The sequence below is a fragment of the Colius striatus genome, chromosome Z (assembly GCF_028858725.1).
Source record: "Colius striatus isolate bColStr4 chromosome Z, bColStr4.1.hap1, whole genome shotgun sequence".
Classification (NCBI taxonomy): domain Eukaryota; kingdom Metazoa; phylum Chordata; class Aves; order Coliiformes; family Coliidae; genus Colius; species Colius striatus.
In genome coordinates, this window is record NC_084790.1 from 53,849,045 (window position 1) to 53,876,157 (window position 27,113).

The following is a 27,113-nucleotide window of genomic DNA, read 5'->3' on the forward strand; positions in this document are numbered from 1 at the left end:
TGTAATGTAAGTGTGAAGGCTCGACATTAAAATGAAAAGACTTCTTAAAAAATATAGATTAAACATTAGTGCAGCAAAACAAAGTCATTACAATTACACTTGTGGATTTATTTTTTTTTTTTTTAAGAAAACCAGCTGTATTAACTGGTGCAGACAGACAAAATAAAATACAGCAAGAGTTTTCCTCTTCCATACAACATCCAATCAAGCAACAATGCAACAAACACTGATTTCATGTGTAAGTACAGAGAGGGTTTTAAACTCTGCATATAGTACTAATTTCAGCTTTTGTACAGCCCCATTTGCAACACATTCCTGCCAAACCCAGAGATTCCCGTTTTCTCCTGGGATACTTGGCCCAAAGATAACTGTTTGATCCCATGGGGTTCGCAATTCCTGTTCCTCCCCTGTCCTTCGGAACAGCTTCCTCTACCTGGCGAACAACTTCTTTGAAGTCATCCGCCATGGGTACATATTCATCATAGTCATTTAAACCGTATAGGTCCTTAAACATCTCCCATCCAAGAAACGAGCTCCCTCTCTGCAACTGCTCCACTTCGGGACCGAAAATTGATGGCAGCTTGAAGTTTCCCTGTGGTTTCTTACTTGCTGTTTGTTCAGAATCTGTTCAAAGAGAAGACGTTAAGTTCAGACTGTGGGAGTATCAAAAGGATAAAGAAATAAAAACAAGTTAGTAACAAGCAATACACTTATCTAGGAGAACTGTTAGTACTGTAGATCTCCACTCCATGATTTACTTACAGCTTACTTTGAGGAGAGCCTTTACATTTGAAAGGCTATGCTGCCTGTTAGAGGTGGACAGTAAATGGCTACAATTGTGACTGGTCTACTGCAGCTTCAATGTTACTGATACAGAAGCCTCAATATTTCTATAAGGAAAAAAAAAATCTTACAATAAAGATTTAAAAGCCACACACAGCTATATCATGTGGCTCCTGAATTAGATAAGCCCATGCACAATCATACAAACTGGCATAATATGCGGAATAAATATCAGGAGGACTAAACAAACAAATATTGTGTGTAAACTGGCTGCACTTTTTCTATAATTGTTTTGAGCCAATGCTTCCTTCTCATTTCTTTCATTTCTCAAAGCACATCAAAAGGCTTACAGAATTTACTTGGAAACATGCTTTGTCTCGCTGACTGATGTGTTCTCAAAAATCCAGCTCTAGTTCCTTTCACTTTATACTGATTCTCTGGGTTTTACTTCTACAAGAGAAGTGGCATTGCTTACTTCAGGTAATGTGAAACAAAGCAGCTCCTTCAATGCTCGAGCTAAATGCCCCCAAAGCAGGTGTTTGTCTCAGGTTCTTAATGTTGTTAATATGTTTCTTTCAGAAAGCTGAAAGAACATGAGAACACCCAGTAAAAGTTACATTTACTTTTAATATGGGTAAGTAACAAACAGAAGCTAATTTTCAGATGGAACAGCTGCCTGAATATGAGCAAAAGAGAAGTGGTTGTAGCCACTTGTTACTGCTCTTTTCACTATTCAAACCATGAACATAAAAGAGAGTCAGCACTTTTAAATTAATTATTTTGTTACACTACCGTAGTGCTTGAGAACACAGCCCAGAAAGCACACTTACACTTCCCTAATATATTAGGTTCAGAACACGCAGCGGAAAAATTGTCCAAGGAATACTTTACTCACAAACTGTGTTGCCAAAGCTCTCTAAAGCAGTTCTTGCTGTTTAAATAGCAACCTGAAGCATCCGAGAGTACAATCCACTCTCCAACGTGACAACTCTTCCGTACAGAGCAACATAAGCAAGTGACAAAACCCCGCCAACGATCCCGCAACGCCTGAGCACGTCCCCGGACTGTGCGGAGCGCGGCTCTGAGCTGCGGGCGGGCGGCCAGCGGAGCCCGCCGCGGGGGTCCCCAGCCCCAGGGGCTCCCCAGCCCCAGGGGCTCCGCTCGGCGCCGAGCCTCGTCAGGCAGCGCAGCTGCCGCGGGAAGCTCTCATCGCCGCCTCCGAGGGAACGTCACGCCTCCCCGCGTGGCCAAGAACAGCAAAAGCCTGACCGATTCTTTGTGGGATTCGGGGATTTTGACGGTTTTTGTCAAGTTTGGACTAGCCGGGGCCGCCGGCGGGGCTGCTCAGAAGGGGCTCCGCACAGACCCATAACTTTGCGGGTGACCCCGGCCAACAACGCTCCCACGACAGCCGCATCTTGTTCTCTCCGTCTAAGTCTTTCCTCGCAGAGACCACGGGAAACGCCGGCCATCGGGGGGCACGGGAGGGAACGCGAGGGCCGGAGACACCGCCGGCGCAGCTCCGGTAGGGGGAGAGAGAGGCGCCGCGGGGAGCCCGCCCGCCTCAGCTCCCGCCGTCTCCCCACACAGGAGCGCCCCGGGAGCCACCGACGGCAACGCCGCCACCCCAGGGCCGCGGGACACCTCACCCTACCCTGTCCACCTGCTCCCCGAACACTCACCGCCCGCTGGCGCCGGCTCCATCGCCAGCTGCGAGAGCCGCTTCCAGCGGGACCCGCCGCAGGTGAAGATGACAGCGCGGATGAACTCCCTTCCGCAGAGCTTCACCCCGTACCCATCCGCCTCGGCGGGGAGCACAGCGGCCGCCGAGCCGCGGGCTGCGGGCTGGCCGGGCAAGGCAGCGCAGAGCAGCGCCGCGGCGGCACAGAGGACTGGCATTTTAGCCCTCATGGCACCTCCTCTGTCCCCGTCCCGCGAGTTCGAGTGCGTTCACCGAGCGGACCCGCCTGCGGCCGCACACCCGCCCCGCGCTCGCGGCCTCGCGCCCCAGCACCGCCACGCGCGCTGCCGCCGACGCCGCACGCCCAGCTCCCGCCTTTTATGCGCTGAAGGCGGCGCTGAGTCACCGCCCGCCCCGGCCTCGGCCCCAATCCCAGCCCCTGCCGCTGTCCCTGCTCCCGCTCCCGCCCCCGCCCGCCCCTTCAGCTGCGGGTCTGTGTGCCCGAGACCGGCGTCCAGGCGCCCTGGAGCCTTCCTCGGTCTGCCCCTTGCTTGCTGCCCCTCACGCGAGGGCGAAGATGCACTTCGGCCGCCTACCTCCGGCTCCCGGCTTCTCACCGGCCCAGATGGACGTGCTTCATCCCCTCCTCCGGGCACTCCAGCTCAGCTTTTCCTGTTTGTGGCCGAGTGCCAGCTGCCGATGCCCTCTCGAGTGACTCTTAAAATATTAAATCTTCTGCTCACCGATTGTTTCCCTTGCAGGTCTAGGACCTGTATAACTACTCCTGCATCCTAAAAATGTTGGCTGAAGCAAAAATGCAGAAGGAAAGTAAAAAACACATTTCCACAGAACTACTTAAGCCAAGGACACTCAAAGCAGGATTTAGAAGCCTGAATTCCTCTCAAGGTTGTTATTCTCGATCCTCATGTTCAATGGCAGCTGCAGGGACCCAGGTGCTAGGGACTTGAGCATCTCTGACACATGCAGCCCAGGAATGCAGAGCTCAGTGCCTGTGTAGTTCATCCCCAGCAGGCTCTTGCTGATAAAGAGTAGTGTTCTTTGCACCCATCAAGCAGAATTGTGTGGCCTGTGAAAGTAAATTCTATTTTGGGGCTGTTTTTTGTTTGTTTGTTTGTTTCACCTCTATAGCACAATCAGTGGCAGCTGCCCCCTTTTATAAATAGTCATACTGCAGAAATGGAGCAAAGCTCATCTACTCTGCCTCTGCCCAGTTCTGGGCCACTCAGTTCAAGAAGCACAGGGAGGTACTGGAGACAGTTCAGCGCAGCACCACAAAGGTGGTGGAGTGGAGCATCTCCCTTGTGATGAAAGGCTGAGGGACCTGGGGCTCTTGAGCTTGGAGGAGACTGAGGGGTGACCTCATTAATGTTTACAAATACATAAAGGGCAGGTGTCAGGAGGATGAAGGTAGGCTCTTCTCAGTGTTGTCCAATCACTGAGCACGGGGCGATGGGTACAAGCTGGAACAAAAGAAGTTCCAAAGGAACAAGGAAGAATTGCTTCACTGTGAGGGTGACAGAGCACTGGAACAGGCTGCCCAGATGGGTTGTTGACTCTCCTTCTCTGGAAACATTTAAAACTTGTATGGACCAGTTCCTCAGTGACCTACTCTAGGTGGCCCTGCTCTGGCACGGGGTTGGACTACACAATCTTTCAAGACCCCTTCCAGTCCTTGAGATTCTGTGATTCTTAAAAATACAACAAAGCTGTTGTCTACAGATCCTTCCACATGAGGGTTATGCCTTCTATCTCTTGAGTATATGAAGAAAAACACTCAAAACTCCATCTAGAAGGAAAGCACAAAGAAGACTCATGCACACAGCCTTGTATACAATGTTGATTCAGCTGTGCTAGCAGAGAAGACATAGACTCCACTCACCTTCTCAAGAAGAACTGTGGTGATTTACACTCAGCTAGATCTAGAAAGAGGCTGCAGAGAGCTAGATTGTGACCAGCTTGCCAAGTTGTCTGTACTTGGGCTTTATTTTTGGCACAATCTTAAATGTTTTAGTCAGTGGTACTGCTTCAATAGTAGACACCATCAGCCAGGCTGTTAGTAGGATGCAATCTGCAGAAGTGGAGGAGGCCAATCTGAAATTTGTGAAGAAAAAAACCTCTATTTCTCCTTCCATTCCAGTCTTAACTGCTGTTCTGCAACAGACAACTTCATAATCACAACTTGCATTTTAAAGAGGGAAGCAGATGGGTCTTACTGGTGGTGTGGACTTTTTCTAAAAATACTCATCACATCAGGTGAACTTACTTCTGGACTGTAGGTAGTCTTCTAGGCAAGAAAAACGTTTTCAGTGACTGGAGAGCTGTAGTTGTGTGCAAGAGCACTACCAGGACTCCCAGGGCAATAAGGAAGATGCCTCCTCAGTCGGACAGTGATTGGCCTTGTGATTTGCTAAGTTTTGAAACGAATACCATTTATTTCGTAGCCTACTCTGATGTCCATGCTCAATATTGTATCCAGTCTTTAAAAGTTGCAAAATGTCAGATATGTCTTTCCCAGAGAATGTGGAGAGAGGTCCCAAAATAGTAGGCTAATTTTTAAATCTAGCTCGAAAATTCCTGACTCTTCACCTGCTTTACTTTCAGGTTTAACTGGACTATCAGTTACTGTGGCACCACATCTAATTCCCTCTAAACAAAGGCAGGCATTATCATGGACATCTTTAGGTTTTTTTGGTAAGAACTTCATTTTTGCAACAAAGCAGGTAACCTCTAACTTCAGCTGCTAGATGCAAGCACTTGAGAGACTGAAAAACAAATAGCTCAAAACAGTTTTTCTGACCTCACCTGCTTCTTCATCACAGCTACTGGATGTGAAAGACAATATTATCTGTGCTTTCCATCACATTTGTCAGTAAGTGATGAAGTACAAGCTGTCAAAGAGGCCTTGGGGGGAATGTCTTTTAAAGACATTCATAATTCCTCAGGTGAGCCTACACTGCATCACTCTTCTTGTTGAAAAGCATAGGCTACAAGCACTCTCTTGCTAGGATTAAAGACTGAAACAAGAGGCAGCAAGTTAATGAGCTTTATTAAGGATCATACCTGACTACGGTGGCAGGAATTTGACATTGTTTAATGTTACTATGCTTAATGCAGTTTCACTAGTAGGGTGTATTGCTCAGTATTTTCCCTCCAGATGAATTTTAATAATGTTGCCTTTGCATCTAGGGCTTTTAACTGCATCTACTGTGATCTGAACAGCAGGTTATAAAGGAACTTGCTATGTTAGTCACAGAACTTTGGATCACACAGGACTGTATACAGAAAAACATAACTGGCAATCTCTCAGTAATTTGCCAGGAATTTAAATCAAGTCAGAAGGTAGGTTTGTTTACGTGTTTATCACAGCTAGAAAAACTACTCTTGAAAGCAATACAGACAGAAGAAAACAATTTAAATATCACCAATCCAAAGCAACTATCCATCTTCTTACTATTCGTATTATGAAGAACAGACAACAGCAGAGCAAAGAAATTAAATTCCATTCATGATCTGTAGGATCCTGCAAGATAGATACATCCAGTGTACTGCCTCAATGCAGGTATTTTGTATTTTTTAGTTTCCTAAAATAACATAAAGATTACTCTATTTTTTCTCTCACTTGCACTGCATTTTGAATCTGTTGGCCAACAGCAATCAAAGTTTATAGAGAGTAGAGGAAGATCTGTGAAAACAGGTGGTTAAATAAAAAAAAAATATACCCTTTAACAATACCTTGGCAGCCTTAAATACTTAGAATGAAAGGCTTATTCACATGTTAAATATCAGTCTACACAAAAGATCAGAGTAGGATAGAAATGCACAGACTTCATTAGTCTTTTTTTTCAGAAACTTAATTTCAAACTCATGTAATTAATTGATGCAAGAACTATTTAGTTTTTGAAAGCTGCCCACACATGAGTTTAAAATATTTCGTGTTTGCTTAGTAACAGACAGTATTCCACAAGAAATGAGAAGTAGCGCTGCTTGCATATGATTAGTGACTAAGTACCAGTGTTATTCCAGCTATCTTCATCAGATGGCCTTGGTTTTAGAAAGCAGTTCACTTTTAAGAAAACTAATAGCTAAAAAATTAAGTAATCCAAGCATTTTTATGTAATGAATTCCAAGACTCATTAAGCAATTAAATAATAAGGCAGAAACAACCTTGTTTGTTTATGTCCAAATAAGTGCTTTCCTGTTCCCCTTTAAAAGCAGGGATATATGGTCATGGTCACAAAGTAACTTCAAAATGTTTCAGAAGGGGCTGTAAGAACCAACTTTCACTATTATAAGGAAGAGCTCTGAAAAGTGAGATCATTCATCCAAGGAATGAAGGAGTCTAGAGCAGACCCTGCAAAGGGACTTTGCTCATTTCTCAACAATACTGATATATCCTATCAAAACCAGATAAACAAAACTGTGGGGCTGGCAGTTGTGGCTCACAAGTAGTATGCACTTTCTTGGGTTCTCAATGAGACATATCCATAATGAGAATACAAGAGAGTTTAATTTTGACATCCTAATCATGACTGACTTCTTGCTTTCCCAGAAGAATCCTCCTCTGAGTGACACTGATTCAGGTTACATGGCTGTAAGACATCATGTTCAGGAGAAACAACAGGATTAAGGTGGTGAGAGTACTGCCTTCAGGTCAGAACAAACTGCCCCTGCAGTTATTCTCCTCTTTCCCTGTGAGATTCATGAAAACAAAGACAATTGCTCTGATATATTGAAGTAAGTCTTAAAGATGAAGCCAGCTGCGCACCAGTGACAGAAGGGAGCAAGAAATTTTAGGTGTGTTCTTTATTTCTATGAGCACAACTGGTACGATGATTACAGGTAGTTTGTGCTGTAAACATCTATTTCCCTGAAGCTGACTCTGTCAGACGTAAGCTTTCCTGCTTTCCTTCATTGTTCTATGATGGAAATCATACAATTCCACTACTCTGTAGCTGGACATCTGTGCGACAGAAATGACTGGGCTCGGGACATGCAAGCTTTTCGATTAATACACTGGAAATAGAGTAACAACAGAGTGTACTCCATAACAAAGAATGAGCATCTTTGAAACCAATGCATATATTTATTAAGAAAAAAACCTGCAAAGCTAACAATTAAAAAACATACAGGTAGTAAAAGTGACTAGCCCTTCTTGATGATCTTTGGCACATTTTATGTAGCCTGTTTAAATCCATTTCTGGGGCTGGCATTAGACTGTCCTGCTTAAAGCCTGTTGCTTTTCCCTTAGAAATTTCATAACTTTCACTGATACTCCCTGTGTAACACTGAATTAAACTTGCTCCATTCCCACCACTCTTTAGCATGGAGTCTTGCAAAGAATTAACTCTCTTGATCTAAGTTTAACCTTTGAGTGAAAACAAAAAATTCATATTTCACTAGTATGGATCAATATAGCTCCAGCAATATAGCAAAAATTGCTATCCTATTATCCCCTAAAACTGTTGAGTCACTGGTCTGCTTAGCCTACTTGCTTCCTTTAGCATCTAACATCTCCTTTTGATCCAGCACCATAGCCAGAAACCTACAGCAAACACAAAGTGGGTAGGATTAAGGTATTTCCCAATTTTCTAGCACACACAATTAAAACTGCTCCTTCTAAAAATGTCTGTCATAGGATAAATGAGTGTGTTAAGAGGCATGGGTGGAGACATACAAATACCACAACAAGTTGGTTGAGTTGTTCTTCGTTCTTGGAAGAAAGAGTATCAATAGGTGACAGCTCAAAATACAAAAGGTTCATAGAATCACAGAATGGTAGGGTTGGAAGGGACCTTTAAAGGTCATCTAGTCCAACCCCCTTGCAGAAACAGATCAACCTAGGTGAGGTCACATAGGAACATGTCCAGGTGCGTCTTGAAGACCTCCAAGGAAGGAGACTCTACAACCCCTCTGCGCAGCCTGTGCCACTGCTCCAGCACCCTCAACAGAAAATAGTTTTTTCTTAAGTTTAAATGGAACTTTTTGTCTTCCATCTTCTTCCCATTACCCCTTGTCCTGTTTCTAGATATAACAGAAAAGAGGGATGCCCCAACCTTCTGACATCCACCCTTTAGATATTTGTAAATATTAATAAGATTCCCCCTTCAGTCTCCTTTTCTCTAAACAGCCCCAGTTCCCGCAGCCTTTCCTTGTAAAGGAAGATGTTCCAGGCCCCTGATCATCTTGGTAGCCCTGCGCTGAACTCTCTCTAGAAGTTCTCTGTCCCTCTTGAGCTGAGGAGACCAGAACTGGACATGGGACTCCAGATGAGGCCTCACCAGGGCATAGCAGAGCGGGAGAAGAACCTCCCTTGACCTGCTGGCCACACTCTTCTTGATGCATCCCAGGATGCCATTGGCCTTCTTGGCCATGAGGGCAAATTGCTGGCTCATGTTTTTAGCAACCAGGACTCCCAGGTCTCTCTCTGCAGAGCTGCTCTTCAGCAGGTCAATCCCCAGTCTGTATCGCTGCATGGGGTTGCTCGTCCCCAGATGCAGGACTCTGCAGTTGATCTTGTTGAATCTCATGAGGTTCCTCTCTGCCCAACTCTCAAGGTGGTTGAGATCCCGCTGAATGGCAGCACAACCTTCTGTTATAACTTCTTAAAAATTAAAGCAAGGTGGACTTCAGAACTTGGAGAAAAGGTAGAGGATGATCTGTTACACAAAGCAAAACAAGTAAGCAGAGACGTGTGTGCTCAGAGTAGTACACAGTATAGCAGCAAGTGATGAGAGTTTATGTTACAGGACAGTCAGAACATGTGAGATGATCTTGGGCTACATTTCGTGTGTGAGCTCACAGAACAACATATGCTGAGATGAGGCAACTGAAATCACTGCCTTAAATCCTAAATAGTCCAGGATGCTATAACCAACTGAGCTATTATAACCCATCTTATCACTCTGCACATTAAAACGCATCACATTTGAGATGTGTTACAGCTTGTAGATGTAGATGACAGAACCATTTAACAGAAATGCAGAAGAGAATGTACTTTCAGTAATCTGTTTTACACACCTTTGGAAACTGTGCTATTAATTTCTTCTACATTGAGAAGCTTTTGTTTTATTATACATTCACCTATTTTACTGTAGTAATTTTAATCAAGTAGTCTTCAAAGCCAGATTCAGGGTAGTATCTGGAATTTAATTTTTAAATCAATAAATTGTCAATACACACTTAGACTTGAATTCATTATTGGATGCTGTTTGGGCATTTGTTTTCCATTCCATATTTAAACTAATGCTAGAAAACTTTCCAACCAATACACAAAGGAATCTGTTTTTAAACAAGATTTCCAATACAGAAAGACACTTTCTTTTTTCCAGGTATAACATCTGAACAGTGAAATATACTGAAATTATATTAACAGTATATCCCATGTTACAGTAAAAAAATGTTAAAAATCCCTGGTTTTGGGTAGTTGTAAGGCCCCTTGGATCTACCCATTACAAAAACATACATTAATAATTTTGCTTGCTGCTAGCCTAAGTTAATATTCATCTTCGTAGTGAAACTCTGATTTCATGTAAACAAATTATCCTGAGTTTCAGAATGTCAAACAAGGATGAAAAAGATTCAGGAAATGGCTACATAATTTGTTTTCTCTTTTTGAGAAATTAATCTCTGCTTATAATTTAATACAGTTTTTTCCTAAGAGAAAAAACACACATTTAGCAAGTGGCATGTTTACTTCTGAACTTACTTCTGATAAACGCTGTTTATTCCAGAATTTGAAGCAGAGAGTTTACATGAACAGCAAATAAAAAGTGTCTAATTTTTCAAAGAAGTTGACTGTCTGTTCCTAACTTCAAATTAGAGCTATGCATCCTTTAATATATTGGAAAATTATGACCATGCTGATACAAATTTGTAACTACGAATTAACTTATTTTTGTTGATTTTAGTGAGTTTGGTCAGTACCAGACGCCACTACAGGTGCAATTTTTTTTTTCAGGCTTTAAACAGACAGTGAAAATTCAATATTTCCTTCTAAACAAGAAAAATATACTACAACAACAATGGGTATTTTCAAGGGATACATACAATATGTAAGTTATTGCTCTAGGAAGTAATTAAAAAAAAATTATATTTTTATAAGATCTCACACTTTTCTCAATATTTGATTCATTTACATCCAAAAACCAGAATTACAATCACATTTAAAATATTAAGTTTGAATACCATCTTCCTATTTTTCTGTGAAGAGCTTGCTCTGAGATCTTCTGATTTTCTCAAGGCTTTCATAAGTAAGTGGCCCTTTAGGCAATTCCAGCAAAGTGCTCTGTGTGTCCAATATGTTCTCTGCTTCACCTTAAAAAAAAAAAAAAAATCTCATTCTTATTGTGAGAAAGCAAAGGAAGCAAAAAAAGAAATTAGAAATCTGATTTAGCTATTCTTGTTTAGGTCACAACAACAAATATCAGATCATAGCTATGTATTTTACAAAGGAAATTATGCCAATGTAGCACACAGTTGTCTTTAAGGAATTCTGGACTGCTGGGAGCAGTGGATCTGGAAGTATTAGGTCTGAACAGTATCTACCTCTGGTTGCATTTGTTTGAAAGAACTTTAGCCAAAACAGTTAATTGTGCTGCTGCTGTTGTCATTTGTGAAAGCCCCTTTCTCCTAAAAACTACACTGAATTACAGTAAAGTTTAATTTAAAGATTAATTATAAACATGCTTTAGAATGGAGGCATGAGACATAGCAAGGACTTGACATCACTGTATCAATCCCACACTGCATTTGATCAATTAGAAGTCTGAGAAGAGTGTGGATCAGACACACACACAAAAGTGTTGGTCAGCTTCAACAAGTAAATTCCCTGTTCACAATATCCTGCATGTGCCGTATTTCGGTAGAGTTTTTCTTCTTGTCCCAAGCTAAAAGACGTCAGGCTCCAGGCAAAAAGTGGGCAACAGAGGACTTGAAGAAGCATTGGTTAAAGCATACTGCTTACAAAAAGATTTGCTAAGACCTTAATTCCTTAAATATGCAGTCTTCACAGCATAGCAGGGAGACGTTGCAGGATGCAGAATGCTCTGGATAAGGCTGTAATGAAAACATCTAGGACAGAGAATCCGAAAAACAAAGACACAGATTGGATGTCATACATAAGTTGTGGTGGTCTGTGATACAAGACAGGACCAAGATTAGGCAAAGAAAGCATTTGTTTTGGCTGATGCCATTTGGGACAATACCAACAATGTTAAGTCCTAACTTGATGACTGTTATGGCAGTACTTTGAATCTCTCTTTCTGTGCAATAAACATGACTGAATAATGTTATGCACTCAAGACTGGCATCATTCTCTAAAACAGGTCTAAATGCTAAAATCTTCAACTACAATTTTGCTAGTGTTACAGTACTTGGGATCTCCACACATTAATAGTATCAGTAGTACCCAACAGGACAACACTGGTTTCCACTCCTAGTAACTAGTAATAACACATCAGTCAGTTGCATAAAGGATCTACTACGGAACAGCAAGAGACCTTAGGTGACAGGGAGATCTTCTAGATAGTCAGATTTCTATGTCTGTCACTCATATGCACTACAGCAGATTGCCTAGTCACCACTCATCTCACATGGCTCAAGATACAAGGAGTATGCTACTTAAATTTTGGAAAAAGTGGCCAGAGTTTCATCACATAGTAGAGAAGTTGGAGGCAGTTGGAGGCTGGCAGTTGGAGGTTGGAGAAGTTGGAGTGCAGTTGGAGGTTGGCTGTGTAGTCCTTCCCCTTCTTTAATAATTTCTCTGAAAAACACCAGCAATATGTACCTGGACAAGAGAGCAGAACAGCAAGGCCAAGAACACACATAGTAGGTCCATGACTGATTCTCAGTGTTCTCAGCTGTTCAGAAGAGATAGTGCGCCTAAGGGCTGTCCTGTAATCCTGCCATTCCCAAAAGATTCAATTCTGATACATGATCCTGGTACACTTACAGCTTTTCAACAGCAGAAGCAGAACTCAAAACAGGTATTTTCCCTTATGTCCCCTGTTTTTGCTGAGCTTTATAGCTCAAGCTATAAAGCAGGAAAAATCCCCTCTGATTTCCATGTGAGAGAATAAGCAAGTCATGAGAAAACATTTGGACAAGAGGCTAGATACAGAGGAGAAAATGAACTAAGCAAGATCAGAGAAAAAAATGCCTAATGAAGGAAAAACAGAGAGACTGCAAAGAATAAAGGGCAGCAGATGGAGGACTATTTCATCAAGGTGTTTCAGACACTGGGAAGACTGTGCAGCATGGAAATAACTGCTGAGTTGCTTAGAAGAGGGAATTGTCTGTGAGGCTGAAGAAACACCACTTCCTGGAGGAAAGAGACCAGTTAAAGAGGCAACAATAAAGGGAATGGTGTATACATCTTTTACTACAACACAGAGATGAAGCATGGCATGCACCAACACAATACATGAGTATGCAGAGAAATGGTTGAGAAAGTAGTATGAGAGTGGACATAGGGATCAACTGAGTAGTAAGACCAAGTATTGTGCCTGCAGGTTAGTTATGTCGTAAAACCTTGTGTTCAATTACTTAATTTTAATCTTAAAATAAAAATTAACTCCTAAACACAATTTACACGTAATTATGAACCTTCTTCCAATTTACATCCCAGATACATTCAGGCTAGTCCACTGACTTTTATTCTAGTGCTGATATTAGACATAAGTTTATTTTCCTTCTCTTACTTTCCTTTATCCTATCCTTAAGTAGGACCTTAAGAACCTGGACTTCAGGTGAGCCGACTTTGGCTTCTTCGAGGACCTGCTTGGATGGATCTCATGGGATAAGATCCTAGATGGTAGAAGTGCCCAAGAGAGTTGGTCAATCTTCAAGCACCACTTCCTCCAAGCCTAGGATCAGTATGTCCCAATGCACAAGAAAAGAGGAAAAGGAGGTAGGAGGCCTCCACGGATGAGCAAGGATCTGCTGGGACAACTCAGGCAGAAAGCAGCCATCTATGAGAGGTGGAAACAGGGGCTGGCTTCTTGGGAAGAGTATAGGAACGTTGCCAGGGCATGCAGGGGTGCAACTAGGAAGGCTAGAGCCCTGCTAGAATTAAATTAAGCCAGGGATGCTAAGGACAGCAATAAGGCATTTTTCAAGTACATCAGCAGCAGAAGGATGGTGAGGGGGAATGTGGGCCTGCTGCTGAACACTGAGGGTGCCCTGGCGACCGAGGATGCAGAGAAGGCTGAAGTACTGAATGCCTTCTTTGCTTCAGTCTTTACAGCCAAGGCCAGCCCTTTGGAAGCCCAGTCTGGCAAGGATAACAGGATGGCCAGGACAGCAGAGGACTTGCCCCGGGTGGAAGAGGAAGAAGTTAAAGACTTGTTGGCCAAGCTTAAGGCTCATAAGTCAATGGGTCCTGACGGGATGCATCCTAGAGTGCTGAGGGAGTTGGCTGATGTGATTGCTAAGCCTCTCTCCATCATTTCTGAGCAATCATGGAGGGCAGGTGAGATGTCTGAGGACTGGAGAAAGGCCAATGTCACGCCAGTCTTCAAAAAAGGCAGGAAGGATGACCCAGGAAACTACAGGCCAGTCAGCCTCACCTCCATCCCTGGAAAAGTGATGGAACAACTCATCCTGAATGTTATCACTGAACATATGAAGGATAAGATGGTTATCGGGGGGGAGTCAACATGGCTTCACCAAGGGGAAATGCTGTTTGACCAACCTGAGAGCCTTCTGTGATTGCATAACCAGTTGGCTAGACAAGGAGAGAGCAGTGGATGTCATCTACTTTGACTTCAGCAAGGCTTTTGACACTCTCCCATAACATCCTCATCAGAAAGCTCAGGCAGTGTGGACTGGATGAGTGGACAGTGAGATGGATCACGAACTGTCTGAATGACAGAGCCCAGAGGGTGGTGATCAATGGCACAGAATCGAGTTGGAGGCCTGTGGCCAGTGGAGTTCCACAGGGATGGGTTCTGGGGCCAGTCTTGTTCAACATCTTCATCAACGACGTGGATGAGGGGACAGAGTGAACCCTCAACAGGTAGGCTGATGACACCAAACTGGGAGGACTGGCTGATTCCCCAGAAGGCTGTGCTGCCATTCAGCAGGATCTCGACCAGCTTGAGAGTTGGACAGAGAGGAACCTCATGAGGTTCAACAAGGACAAGTACAGAGTCCTGCACCTGGGAAGGAACAACCCTATGCATCAGTACAGGCTGGGGGTTGAACTGCTGGAAAGCAGCTCTGCAGAGAGAGACCTGGGAGTCCTGGTTCATAATAAACTCAACATGAGACAGCAATGTGCCCTCATGGCCAAGAAGGCCAATGGCATCCTGGGATGCATCAAGAAGAGTGTGGCCAGCAGGTCAAGGGAGGTTCTTCTCCCCCTCTACTCTGCCCTGGTGAGGCCTCATCTGGAGTTCTGTGTCCAGTTCTGGGCTCCTCAGCTCAAGAGGGACAGGGAACTTCTGGAGAGAGTCCAGTGCAGGGCCACCAAGATGATCAGGGGATTGGAGCATCTTTCTTATAAGGAAAGGCTGTGGGACTGGGGCTGTTTAGTCTAGAAAAGAAGAGACTGAGGGCAGATTTTATTAATATTTATAAATATGTAAAGGGTGGGTGTCAGGAGGTTGGGGCATCCCCTTTTTCTATTGCATCTAGCAAGGGGTAATGGGATGAAGCTGGTACACACAAAGTTCTACTTAAACATAAGAAAAACTAAGTAGGATCTGTAGACTCAAATCTCGTGTCTTTTTACATGTCTAAGCAAGCTCGTCACTTGGTTTACTCTCACAAGGCGGCTTGGGATTTCATAATAATTTTAATGCTTCAGTAATTCTAGAGACCTTATATAGACTTTCTTATCAAATTGAATCTTATTTTATTATCTCAGTTCTTCAGGTCATAATTTCTCCTTGTATTACTTTATTTCTCTGTTGATAACACCAATCAAGTTCGTCATACATAGATTTGATTAGTATAACCTACTCATAATTTCAAATACAAAAGCGGATCTAGACCGAATCTTGAGAAATATTGAAAGTAGCCCTGCCAAAGCCTAGCCTTCTTCTTTGAACACAAAACTTTGTCATCTTCTCTTTACTCCAATGCTTTCCTGTCTACTAATTTCCATGTCCTCCATGCTAACTTAATCTTCATGTGATAGCACAATAAATGCTTTCATGAGTTTATAGTAGATCTACTGTACTTCTCTGGTAAAAGAGGAATTATTTTTCTGGAAATGACAGAGTTAATTTGACATATTTAATTTTATCGTATTATCCGTGTAGCCTCACAGCTTCCTTTCTCCAAAACCTTTTCAAAGCCTTGCATGCTTCTGAAGTTACCTGAGTAGATCTGAAGCTATTAAGATTTAATTTTTGGAAAGCAATGAGACTCTGCACTATCACTCTTCAATCTATACAGGATGATACAGTCCTCAGTAAACATATTACAGACTCTTGCCATGGGGTTTGCATTATGTTATGCTCATTTTTTCAAAACTCTAGATTGAAAATGATCTAACTTTAAAAAAAAACAAGTCCTAAATTCTAAATTGTACTACTTCTGTATTTAATATAATTGTATTCCTAAATTGTTCTTTCTGTATTGTATGTACTAATCTGCTTTTCAACACTCTGATTTCTAAGAGCTGCCCATTTTCTTTTACCTGTGCTTAGCTGCCTCTTCATATTAAAATTCCAAGAAGCATATTTAGTAGGGTTTAGGAAATGTTCAGAGATATACAGTGCTGAATCACCTAAATACATTTGCACCTATATGCAGCAGAAAATATCTCAGAGTCTGTCTGATTATCTATCATTATTTTTCATGAAGTACAGAGTCAGGAAATCTAGCTCTCAGATGTGGTGGCTTAGAGCAAGGACTGAAACAAACTTATATTTTGTTTCAGGATGTTTGTGTCAGTATCAGCCAGAAAAAACAAGCCACTTAAATAAGATGATTTATGAAGGTGACAAGCCATGGCCCAGTGGTGTTTTCACTTACAGAGAACACTCTCTTAGCATGTCTCCTTCACTAGTAATCAGAGCAAACATAAATGCACCTCCATAACCCTCAACAGTCATCACTTCATCAGATCTGCCATTGGCAACTATGAGGCAAGACTCCAGTTTCTGAGACTCACCTTTCATTTTAACATCTTAGCAAGGCACTGTGATGACCGTGTGTGTTCATGAAGGTATATAGGCATGATTCCTCTCTCTGTCCTTTTATCTGCTCTTCGCTTCCTTAGCCCTTGCCAAACCAGCAGCACCGTAGTGGGATACGGAATAATGCCATTTCTTCCCAATATGGAATGCTTACTTCATCTGTATTTATAACCCTAGAATTCTTTTCTTTTTTTTTTTTTAACAAATTGAGTGGAAGTTAATAGTATTAACTGGGGGAAATACTCTTGACCAGGAAAGCATTTCATTGTAACAGAGAAGAAAAGAAATGAAACATTATGAGTTTTGTCCTAAGACAAAAGGAGAAAATCTACTGAAAGACATTAGAAAAAGATAAGAGGTGATCTGAAATGTTCAGCTTGGTTTTATACCTTTTATCCTTTGCAACAATGTTCCATAGCCCATATCATACTGATAGGCAAATATAAAGCTTAAGGGAACTATTGGCACTAAAACTCCTGGGTTCTTCTTTTTCATTGCTCTGTTAAAAGAAAACAGACAAACAAACAAGGTTATTTAGGACATTCAGCACATCAGCACTGTCAGTTTAGGCTGACCTTGACTGTCTAGGACTTGTGTACTCTTCTACAATCTCTCATCAAAGAAGAACAAGTCTTAATCTCCTCAGAAGCCTTCTCCTTGTGGTTGCTTTTTTGCTAAACTGTCAACCCAAGGGTATTTAAAAAAATGCTTTAAGTGAGTTCTGAATATATCTAAAAATGAGATGATTTAACTCATGTGGCATGCATATGCACAGACACATATCCACCCAGTCATATCCAACATCTAGCAATAAAGATACTGTGTTCAGCATGTGAGTCCATGTAAAACACATAACGCATAAGATGCATTTAATTTATACTATTTACACAAGCCCATAAATGCTCCATATATTCCTTCTAATCATATCCTAGGTCAAGAAAAGCACATTACCAGACAAAAGTTCTGTAAGGCATGCCATTCCCCATGCAACTTTAAGTGAACAGATTTCAGAATATGTCCACTTGTAGATGATGGAAGATTTGTTGCTCATTAATAGTTCACTAAATCACAATACAGGCAAGAAAATAGCATGGCTTTTAAACAATCCATCCTGTCACACACAACTTTTATTTTACACTGAACTTTTAGTACCTCACCAGCACCATTTTATTGCCAGCTCATATGTCTCTGCTTTTATATATATGTCTGCAGTACAGACATAACCAAAATACATCCAGAAGCAGACAGAAATCAGAGTCACTTTCTCATTTGATCAACTTCTGAGCAGTTACTAGATAAACATAACTATCTGATATAATGTAAAAGCAAGATACAGCAATAGGGAAATATAAATGAAATATAATTATATTTTATGTTAGAAATAAACTTCATACCCAGCTGTTAAACCTGCAACAGCAAGTCCAAAAAATGTCCCAAAATACTTGAGAAATTCCCGTGTCCAAGCAATCTGCATGGCTGTTTGTCTCTCTCTCATCTGGTTCTGCATCAGTAGTTGCCTTTCCAGCTAAAGAAGGAAGAGAAGTTAAACAAAAAGACAGTCAATCTTTCATTAGTCTATAAATCCAAAACACTGAGATGATTTCTTCTTTGTTCTTTTAGTCATTTTTAGTTTTTCATTTTTAGTCTTTTTAGTCATTCATAGCTTTTGACTGAGAATGGTCTTCTTCAGTAATAACTCTGAATAGTCTATGCCAAGACAGCATTTCAGTCAATTGGCAAATGCTTTAACACCGAATCTTTCCAATGCTGCTTATCAAGGTCAGGAAAACCAAAATACCAGTGTTAAATTTTGAGAGCTTCCCAAGCCTCAGCAGCACTCCCCAGGTTAAGGTTGTCTGACCTTTGCATTTCCACGGTGATCCAAAAGCTACCATTTATCTGCTCTACAATTTCTTCTACTTTGTTTTCATTTAGCTGATAGTGTCTTTAGAGTCAATCTTGACACCTTGTTGCCCTTTGAGGATTTCTCTTTGTGATGCTTCATAAAGGTAATAAAACATTTGAAACACCATAGTTTAGAAATAGAGAAAAACCATTGCTGAGGATATCAGATCTTTCAAAGATCCTAGGATATATCTCAAAAGTCCACACGAAAATACTTCCACAACTAAAATTCAAAGAATAATAAAAAAAATACAATCTAGACAGTATATTCACACAGAGTAGAACTTTCCATGGTGCATAAGAATAAAAAAGCTGACTATTAGATTTTTTTTTAATTTCATGCCACATCTAAACATACTAGTACATTTCCATTCAATAAAGGTAAATTTAGTATTTCTTCAAAGTTCCTCTCTACTGCAAGGAACAACAAAAAGATCAATGGTCTTTCCTCCTTAAAGTGATGCAAAATAATAAAAACTGACAAAAACAAGCAGTCTGAAACCACAGTACATAAGTTAATACAATAAGAAGTCTGCTGCTTCTTATTAATGTTTGTGACACATTTTTTGTGAAAAAAACCAAGAGAAACTGAGCTGGGATGTCTAGCCTAGCTAACAAAGTTTAACAAAAAAATTCAACATGAATAAAAAGTGATTTCAGAAAGTTCTCTTCTCATACATCTATAAAAGTAATTAAATCTGTTCTTTTCTCCTGCTTTCTCATTCAAGAATAATTTAAAGGATTTGTAATTACTTAAGGTTTCCACCCATTTATTCATCTCCATTACTATTGATCTAGCCTGAACAGAACAACTTCTGTTAAATTGTTACTAATTACTTCTTCAGACTATGTTGATCTTGCTATCTTATTTACAAGCTCATTCAGTATCTCGATAGGTAGAATTAATTTTTTAGGCAGCATAATAAAAAAGGACAGATCTAATTACATATAATTATACACAGTAGGAAAAACAACATTCACTGTAGTCTCACAATAGTGTTTCATCTATTTATCTTTCCTCAAAACTTACAGTGCAATTGTTGTTCTCACAAAAAATATCAACAGGCTCTAACTTCCTGATATCTATAATTTTCAGGTCGCGTTTTTCAGAAGTAGTAATTATATAATGGCTGACAAACCACTTAATATCGAAATAATTAGATTGTATTTCATCACCTATGAGACACTTGGAAATTTGTAAGTAAACAAGCACACTGCCTGTTAATTAGACTCATTGTGGCCCCCAATATCCTAAGCCTGGTAAATTGTTGAGGGTTCATGTGGCAAGATAAAATAATGACACATAATATCAATTTAATGGCCTCTATTTTCCCCTTCAATTTCATTATATGTGTAGTTTGCACACGTATGAAAAGTACTAAAAGATCCTTTGTTTGCCTGTCAGCACAAATGAGGAACCTACGCTTCCAAGATGCTCAGTATTACCTTAAATGAGCTTCAATTTAATGGAGTACATGGGGAGGAAGCAGGACAAAGATATGCTGACGAAATATAGGTCTTGCTAAAATGAAACTGACTGGAGAAGAAGAAAACCAGACAGTTTAAATAGGCACAGAGGGTAGAAAGAAGCAAGAGTGGGATAAAAGAAAGCTGCAAGTTTAAATGTACAAGAGCAAACCAAAGGGTCCTAACATGATTTCTTTAAAAACAACAAAAAACTCCGCACACAAGTAACACTTTGGTGATTCTTTCAAACTCAAGTACTGAAAGAAAAAGATAACTACTAAGTCACAGACACTAAGGTCAAACAAATATCCTTCTGTAGAAGCCTGTCTTATCAAATTTCAGAAGCCCAAGGATACCTTCATGTATATCTACAAAGAATTTATATACATAACTTAGTATAAACAAAAATAACTTGTTTTGTTTTCAACAACAGCAGCGAGATAACATAATCAAACAATTTGTTATGTTCTTTTCTAACCAGAAGGATGTTTTTTCTTGACTTGAAAAAAGACAACCCTCAACTTTCTACATAGTACGCCATCCAAAAATTATGAGGCGGCAGTGGGGAGGGGAACAACATGACAACAAATACTAAAATTCTCCAACTTCTTTTCCTTTGACCAAACTTCTTCAATGTGCATGTATTTAAATTAATTTCTTAAAAAAAGATGTGTTGGAGGGAAGCTTTAGACTGATGAATCTTAAGAGATGATTATTTTATGTACATGGGGAAATGTGGCATAGTCAAGAAGAAAAGCTGATATCTGTTGATTGATCAAGGAATCTTGATGCAGATAAGCAGTAAAAAGTAGATCTAATGACATTCAGAAACACTGATAATTTAATTCTTGCTACAACTGAAGCTGCACTATATTAAAATGAACTGTTTACTATACAGTTATGTCTATTTTGTCCATAAACTTGCAATGTAGCATCAAGAAAGCACTGAAATATTTTAGGGATGATAAGCAACCTACTGCTTCAGAGGTTTGTTTTACAGAGATTATTATTTTATCATAAGTTATATGGAGAAAATCTAATAACAACACACAAGCATCACGAAATGTGCTCCAAAATCTCTCTGAAAACTATGCAATCTTATGCCAAATCCAGGAACATCTCCCCAAATGCCAAAACATGCCCTTTGTCCTGTCCTCTCTTATTCGGAAAAAGTCTTCATTCTTGCTTTCCATTTCCAAGATCACTTTTGTCACTTGCCATAGTCTTGCCAAAACAAAAAGCTTATGGTGCTATAGCTGTAGGATTGCAACAGGAATCTGCATAATAGAGAGATTTAGTCAAAGGACAATTTCGCACTGACTTCACTGTTTTTCAAGCTTTCCTTAAAGAAAAGGTGAAAGTAACAATTACAGCCAAAGTTATCTCAGAACACACCGTTTCATTACACAATTTAAACTTAGTTGAATAACTGTAGGGGAAAAAAAACCAAAACCCACAGTTTGGACTATGCCTGAGGTGTTTTCGGAGAGCACTGTAGCCACTGCACAGCTGAATGACGTGTGTCAGTGCTGCCGCCAGTTCCCTGTGTGGGAGGAACAGCAGGAAATACCCCTCTGGCAGACTCCGACAGAGGAAACATCAGGCAGGGCACCTACCTACCCCTGTCATTAAAGGCTGCTTTAACATGTCCAGACCTGACATCTCAACCAAATAGGTTTAAAACCAATGTTTCATGCTAAAAGAGTTTATGTATTTAAATGAATTTTGGATGCTCTAAGATACAAAATTAAGCACCTACATGGACACAAGCAATTCTTGCATACCTCAATCTTTCAGAAGTTAGAAAAATTAAGAGGCAATACCTTGTGCTTATCTATTTAACATGCCAATCCGAATTGATTATTTTGAAATAGTTTTGAATGACCAGGATACCTTGACTTTAAACTGGCAAACAACTATTGGTAGATAGTAAAATGAAACTATTACATTAAGATTATGCTACCCTTAAGCACATCAGGATTTAACAGTGGATCTCTGTAGGTAAAGACTCAGGAGTCCACTACAAAAGATGGTTCCAAATCAAATCTACAAGAGGTAGAAAACCAAATCATGTCTGCAGCTCAAATCAATATCCTATTTTCAGCTGTTAATTTCTTAGTAATTGTGCCTTATTTTCCTCCACATGTGTTCTATTGAAAATGCCAGCCACACTGGGGTAGTGAAAGGGTGAAGACTTTCAACCTATTAACATGCAGATATTAAGACAAAGGCCAAGTCCTACTTGCTTAGGACTTACTGTGAGGTTTAAGATTATTTCTTTTCTATCCTAAGGCAGATCAGAAGCAAGGTATTCATTTTACTGCAAAATGTAACTTCAGATATAGAACTGTTTAGCTGATAAGACCTAAAAAATGTCTATAATTCGAATTTAGCAGATGTACTCTAGTTAATTTAGAATAATCTCACTAGGGTGTGAAGCTGATTACTGAGGAAGCAGCCACAGGTGCACATCATACACATCAGGTGAACAACAGTTCATCATCCAATTGTCATGTCTTAAGGAATAAAGTTCTCTCTCATTGCAAATATATTACAAATACAGCCTATATAGTCATTAAACTTCAACAGGGACTATTTACATGACTATACTTGCATTAAAAAACTACACGTAATGGGTCTCAGGTGTAGATTTACCATGGGAGGAAGAGAGATGCTGCAGTTTTCCCAGCGAGGTTGCTATGCATGAGACAAGACAATTGAAGCTGTGATGTGGATACATAGGTACACAAACCAGCCTGTGTTTCTATTATTGTTAAGAAATTGCATCCTACAATGAGACCATGTTTTAGATATATATGAGCAATATTATAATTTAAAAAACACCCCTATGTAAATTTATGTGAGTTAATTCCACAATGAACATATTTTCTTAAATGACAGTAGCTACTTCTTTACTAGTAACAAATATTGATCATGTAATCTTAAAATTTAAGTTTAGTGTCAAAATAAGTAGCAATAACATTTGCTATTTTATAACACTCTCAGGAGAACTGCATTAGAAATAGTTTCCCCATTTTCCTTTAAATACAGCTAGTAGTATCTCACAACCATTCCAGAAACTGTAAGGGTTGATTAGCATTTCAAGTCTGTCACATTCCAGCTGTAATAGTAAAAGGAAATCAATCTCACAAAATAAAACATGACACATGAAAAGAAGTGAAGCAGACAGGGAAAAGGTCAGTTACTGTGAAACTGATAATGCTAATAAACTAGTCAGTGGTTACCATCCTTATCATTCCTATTGATTATTTCTCAGATTGTCACAATGATGTCAAACCACAGAAAAGGGCATTTATACCATCATTTCATTGATTAAAATCCAGTGGGAGAAAACTCTCATCTGAAATAATTTAATCGGTTTTGACAAGTTGCAAAAAAATTAAACAGCTCTCTCTAGATTACAAGCCACATCAGCAATGGCAGACAGACTGGAAATTTCTAATACTTCAGACTCTTACTTAGTTTTCTCTTTTTCTTTCTGCTTTTCTGTTTCACGTTTCAGATGTTGCAGGAAGGAATAGTTGTGACTTTGGTTTTGTATCAGGGTGAATGCACAAAGCAAAACAAATGGGATGCAAGGTGATGTACACAGGCTTAACAGAAATACAAAGCACAGACAGAACAAAAATTCTCTCTCTTCACTGCCTATGAGTATGAAATACACTTTCTTTGATGTATTTTGTGCAGGTCAAAATGCATGTGAAGAGAGGAAGACACAGTAACCATCCCTGGGTAAAGCCCCAGATTTGCAACCTGATATTTAACGGCTGTCCTAGCAGATAAGCCATTTTCCCCAATCCCTCTAAAATACCAGGCAGTGCAAACATTTGCCTTGAGAGTGGTTGTGGCAGTAAACTTATTCAGGGAACTGTATTTCATGTCACCAAGACGTAATTATGCTGACTGCCTGGTAAACAGGTATTCAGACAGAAAAGGAATTCTCTGCCTTAGGAGGAATTATCAGCTAGATAAATACAAAACATTTCTGCTTAAGTTCTGAAACCCACTATCTAAATCTAAGAAAAGAAGGACGTGAAGAAGCTGTTGGAACCATCCTTGCACTCATGTTAAAAGAACTTCCAGTTTTGCCACAGGCCAACTTCTTGCACATCTGTTATAGGCCACAGCTGCTGCACCTATAATAGAGTTTTTCAATTATCAGAGACTCTGAAAGCATTCCTTAAACAACTGCAAACTTCTAACTCCTTAGTAGTATGAGGCACAATCAAAATAAGCCTTAATTTTTGAAAAGTGCGACAGTCACACAAGCAAAAAATCTGCAAATGACTTACAAAACACATAAAAGTTGATGTGCAGGTAGTATAGCTAAGTAATTACACAAACTCTTTGCAGTTGCACCTGGCATTTCATAAGAAGATGAAAGACTAAAGGCTTCTGTGACTCGTCCTAGGTGTCATCCTTCCTAGTCAATATGCCAAACCAGAAGCTGCTGCAAATGGTTGTTTAACAAAAATAAACTGAAATTAGAATAGCGATTCCTATGTTTACCCCTCCATTGTAGGCCACCAGAGTGCAATACAGAGATGATAACTTGAATAATTACACAGTATCTCTGCTTAGTTCTATGACCAGCGTGCACACAGAAGTATCAGAACATGGGCCTCTAGATCAAACAGTTAAAATAAATCAGACTTAGATGTATTATCCTGCTGCTTCGAAGCTTGTTTGCAAATATTTTTCACATCAAGTACACAGAGCAATTAAAGTTATTAGCTCTGCAAGAAACTACACTCTCTTAAAGCTTCCAAGTGCAAAGACACATTGCAAAATATTTGTAAGTTAAAAGCTATCTTAAAAATAAAAAGGTCTCACAATATTAGCCACAAGCTAGAGTAATCTGCATTAAAAAAAACAAATCCATTCTATTCTTCTTGTCAATAAGTTACTGGAATTATATGCCATAGAAAAAAAAATTACATCAAAAGGACCTGAATTTTAAGTTGTGCAAAGGAGAGGCTCAATCTGACAAACTGTGGTATGAAAGTAAGATTTATTTAGTAACTTTTATTTAGTAACCTAGCATTACCATGCTTCTACTGTGTGATCTTTAAGTGAGGAATGTGTCACAGAGTAAAAAAAATGTCTCCTCCATCTACATTTAAAAGTCATATCTACAGAGTAAGCAAAGTGTTAAGATACTGTTACCAGTGTTTAGAATTCTCAGGAGTGTAAGACAGAGTCATTGGATAGCTAGTTATTAAAAAAAAAAAACGGGTAACCATGCTGTAGTAAATAGTAAAACAGATGGAGCTGTATAAGACAAAGCTTACAGTTAAGACAAACATTACAATACCAAGTCATTTAGAAATCTAATTAAGAATTATTCCATTTGCTGTTTCCATCTCCCACAAGTACCTCTAGGTAGGCTTCATAAGCTTGTTTTTTGAAAAAGAAATAAAGATTTGGAGCAAGGAATCAAAAATGAAACCCAGAAGAAATGGCTGTACAGTGATATTGTGGTATGAAAGGGTGTTATAGTACTAATAAAACATGCAGATATGATGTTTATTCCTATCCATTTAAGATTCTTTCTTTAAAAATTACTGTGGCTCTCTTCACACTATTTTTGCTTCAGAACTAAAATAGGTCTAAGGCTTCTTTACTTATCCATTGTACCTTCCAGGCTTTTATGCATTCTGCTCAATATAGTGCTTCTCCCTGCCTCACTTTTTTCTTAAACCTAGGATTAAAGAAATAGTATTTCATAGACAAACAAGTAAATGGCCAGATTTTCCATCAGTGGGCTCAACAACAGAGACTAACATGGTAGGTTTGTTCTACTAATAAGGAAGGAAGTATGGAAAATTCTCAGTGCTACAGGAGGCAGCTTCAAAAGGCTATTTTTGTTTGAAGTTAGATAAATCCTTCCAACAAACTAGGCCTATGTGTATAAGGATTAGTTGTGGGTGCACTTCCAAGCAAGACCAAAAACTAGTCACAGATACTTCCCTGCAAAAAGGTGAGAGTACTGATTCCACTAACAGATTTAATTAACTTTTTTCTCATTACTAGTGGAGCAATCAGACTATTCTGCAGCTTTTGTTGGTAGCACTTGCAGGTTAGCAATAGCTATTAAAATCTGCTCTTTCTAAACCACCGCATCTGATTCTTCACAGTGGTCAGGCAGAGTATACAATCTCTCAGCTAATACCAACCAAACTGGCTTTTTCCCTGAAAGATAGATTGTTCTAATCTTCCTCAGTACAGATATCATTCATCTTGTTCTGTTCCATTTGATACACGCAAACTAATAAGGATATAGAATTGTTACCAGAGAACATTTATTTCCTGAATTAAGCTCAGATCACCTAAGGGGCAAAATAATTTTTTCCTAATGCTTCAAGACAAATGCATTAGAGATGCCATAAGCACTACCAGTATCTTGTCAATAGAAAACAAATCTAGCTATTTCCCACCTCAAAGGGAAAAGGATGATAGTAGTTAGGAATGGCAAAACTCACATTTTGCTCACACAGAAGAAAGAGAACAAGTGTTTTCATTGTAACAGAACCTTTTTTCCTTTTTTTTTTTTTTAAGAAAAAGAGAAAACTCTTTCGAGTAATTGTCAGTTGAAACTTTAGGGAGGAAAAGGTTAGGGACTTAGAAAAGTCTGCAGAAAATTACTCACTAAGACGTCAGTATAAATTTAAATTTCTAGGTATCATCATGGAGGTGGCTGATCTTTTGCTAACAAAGATAAGCTGGCAAATCTGTAGATAGAAAGAATGTCATCATACAAAGTTTTATTAGGCACAGGAAGGACTCTATAGAAGGCAGCCGATGCAGAAGTGCATGTCAGTTCTCCTTTTTATTCAGTGAAAGTGATATAGCATGAAAAGAAGTTTTCTTGTTCAGAAACTCATTGGCATTTTAACATCAGACATCCTTCTTCCTGTCAAAAATCAAAACATAGCACATGCATGTCTTTCAACAGCCTCCTCATTTTGAGATCAATGGATAAATCATCAACAGTACATTGACTGAATAATGGGTTAATTGAATTTCTAAAGAAACAAACCAACAGAATCCCACAACACTATTTGCAAATATACTTTGTCTTCAAATAAAAC

The 27,113-nt window shown here is 39.8% G+C and overlaps 2 protein-coding genes across 3 annotated transcripts in view; both read right to left on the reverse strand.

The window, feature by feature from the left end:
• On the reverse strand, positions 1 to 4,426 carry LOC133628906 (relaxin-3-like). Of its 2 annotated transcripts, none has more exons than XM_062018887.1 (2): positions 2,466 to 2,756; positions 1 to 624 (listed from the first exon to the last, which is right to left on the reverse strand). In XM_062018887.1, exons 1-2 carry the CDS (start codon positions 2,692 to 2,694, stop codon positions 257 to 259), a joined length of 597 nt encoding a protein of 198 aa, XP_061874871.1. In that variant the 5' UTR covers positions 2,695 to 2,756; the 3' UTR covers positions 1 to 256. The 2 variants fall into 2 exon arrangements, 1 of the variants encoding a protein (XP_061874871.1); XR_009820896.1 differs by lacking the exon at positions 2,466 to 2,756 and adding an exon at positions 3,061 to 4,426 and having other exon boundaries at positions 538 to 624.
• Positions 4,427 to 4,664: 238 nt separating this feature from the next.
• PLGRKT (plasminogen receptor with a C-terminal lysine) overlaps positions 4,665 to 27,113 on the reverse strand; it is a 34,821-nt gene continuing 12,372 nt past the window's right edge. Inside the window, exons 2-5 of the mRNA XM_062018889.1 lie at positions 18,024 to 18,154; positions 17,019 to 17,128; positions 10,670 to 10,798; positions 4,665 to 9,141 (exon numbers count right to left, since the gene is read on the reverse strand). Coding sequence (XP_061874873.1) covers positions 10,677 to 10,798; positions 17,019 to 17,128; positions 18,024 to 18,154 — 363 coding nt within the window. The 3' untranslated portion in view covers positions 4,665 to 9,141; positions 10,670 to 10,676. The remainder of the gene's footprint in view (positions 9,142 to 10,669; positions 10,799 to 17,018; positions 17,129 to 18,023; positions 18,155 to 27,113) is intronic.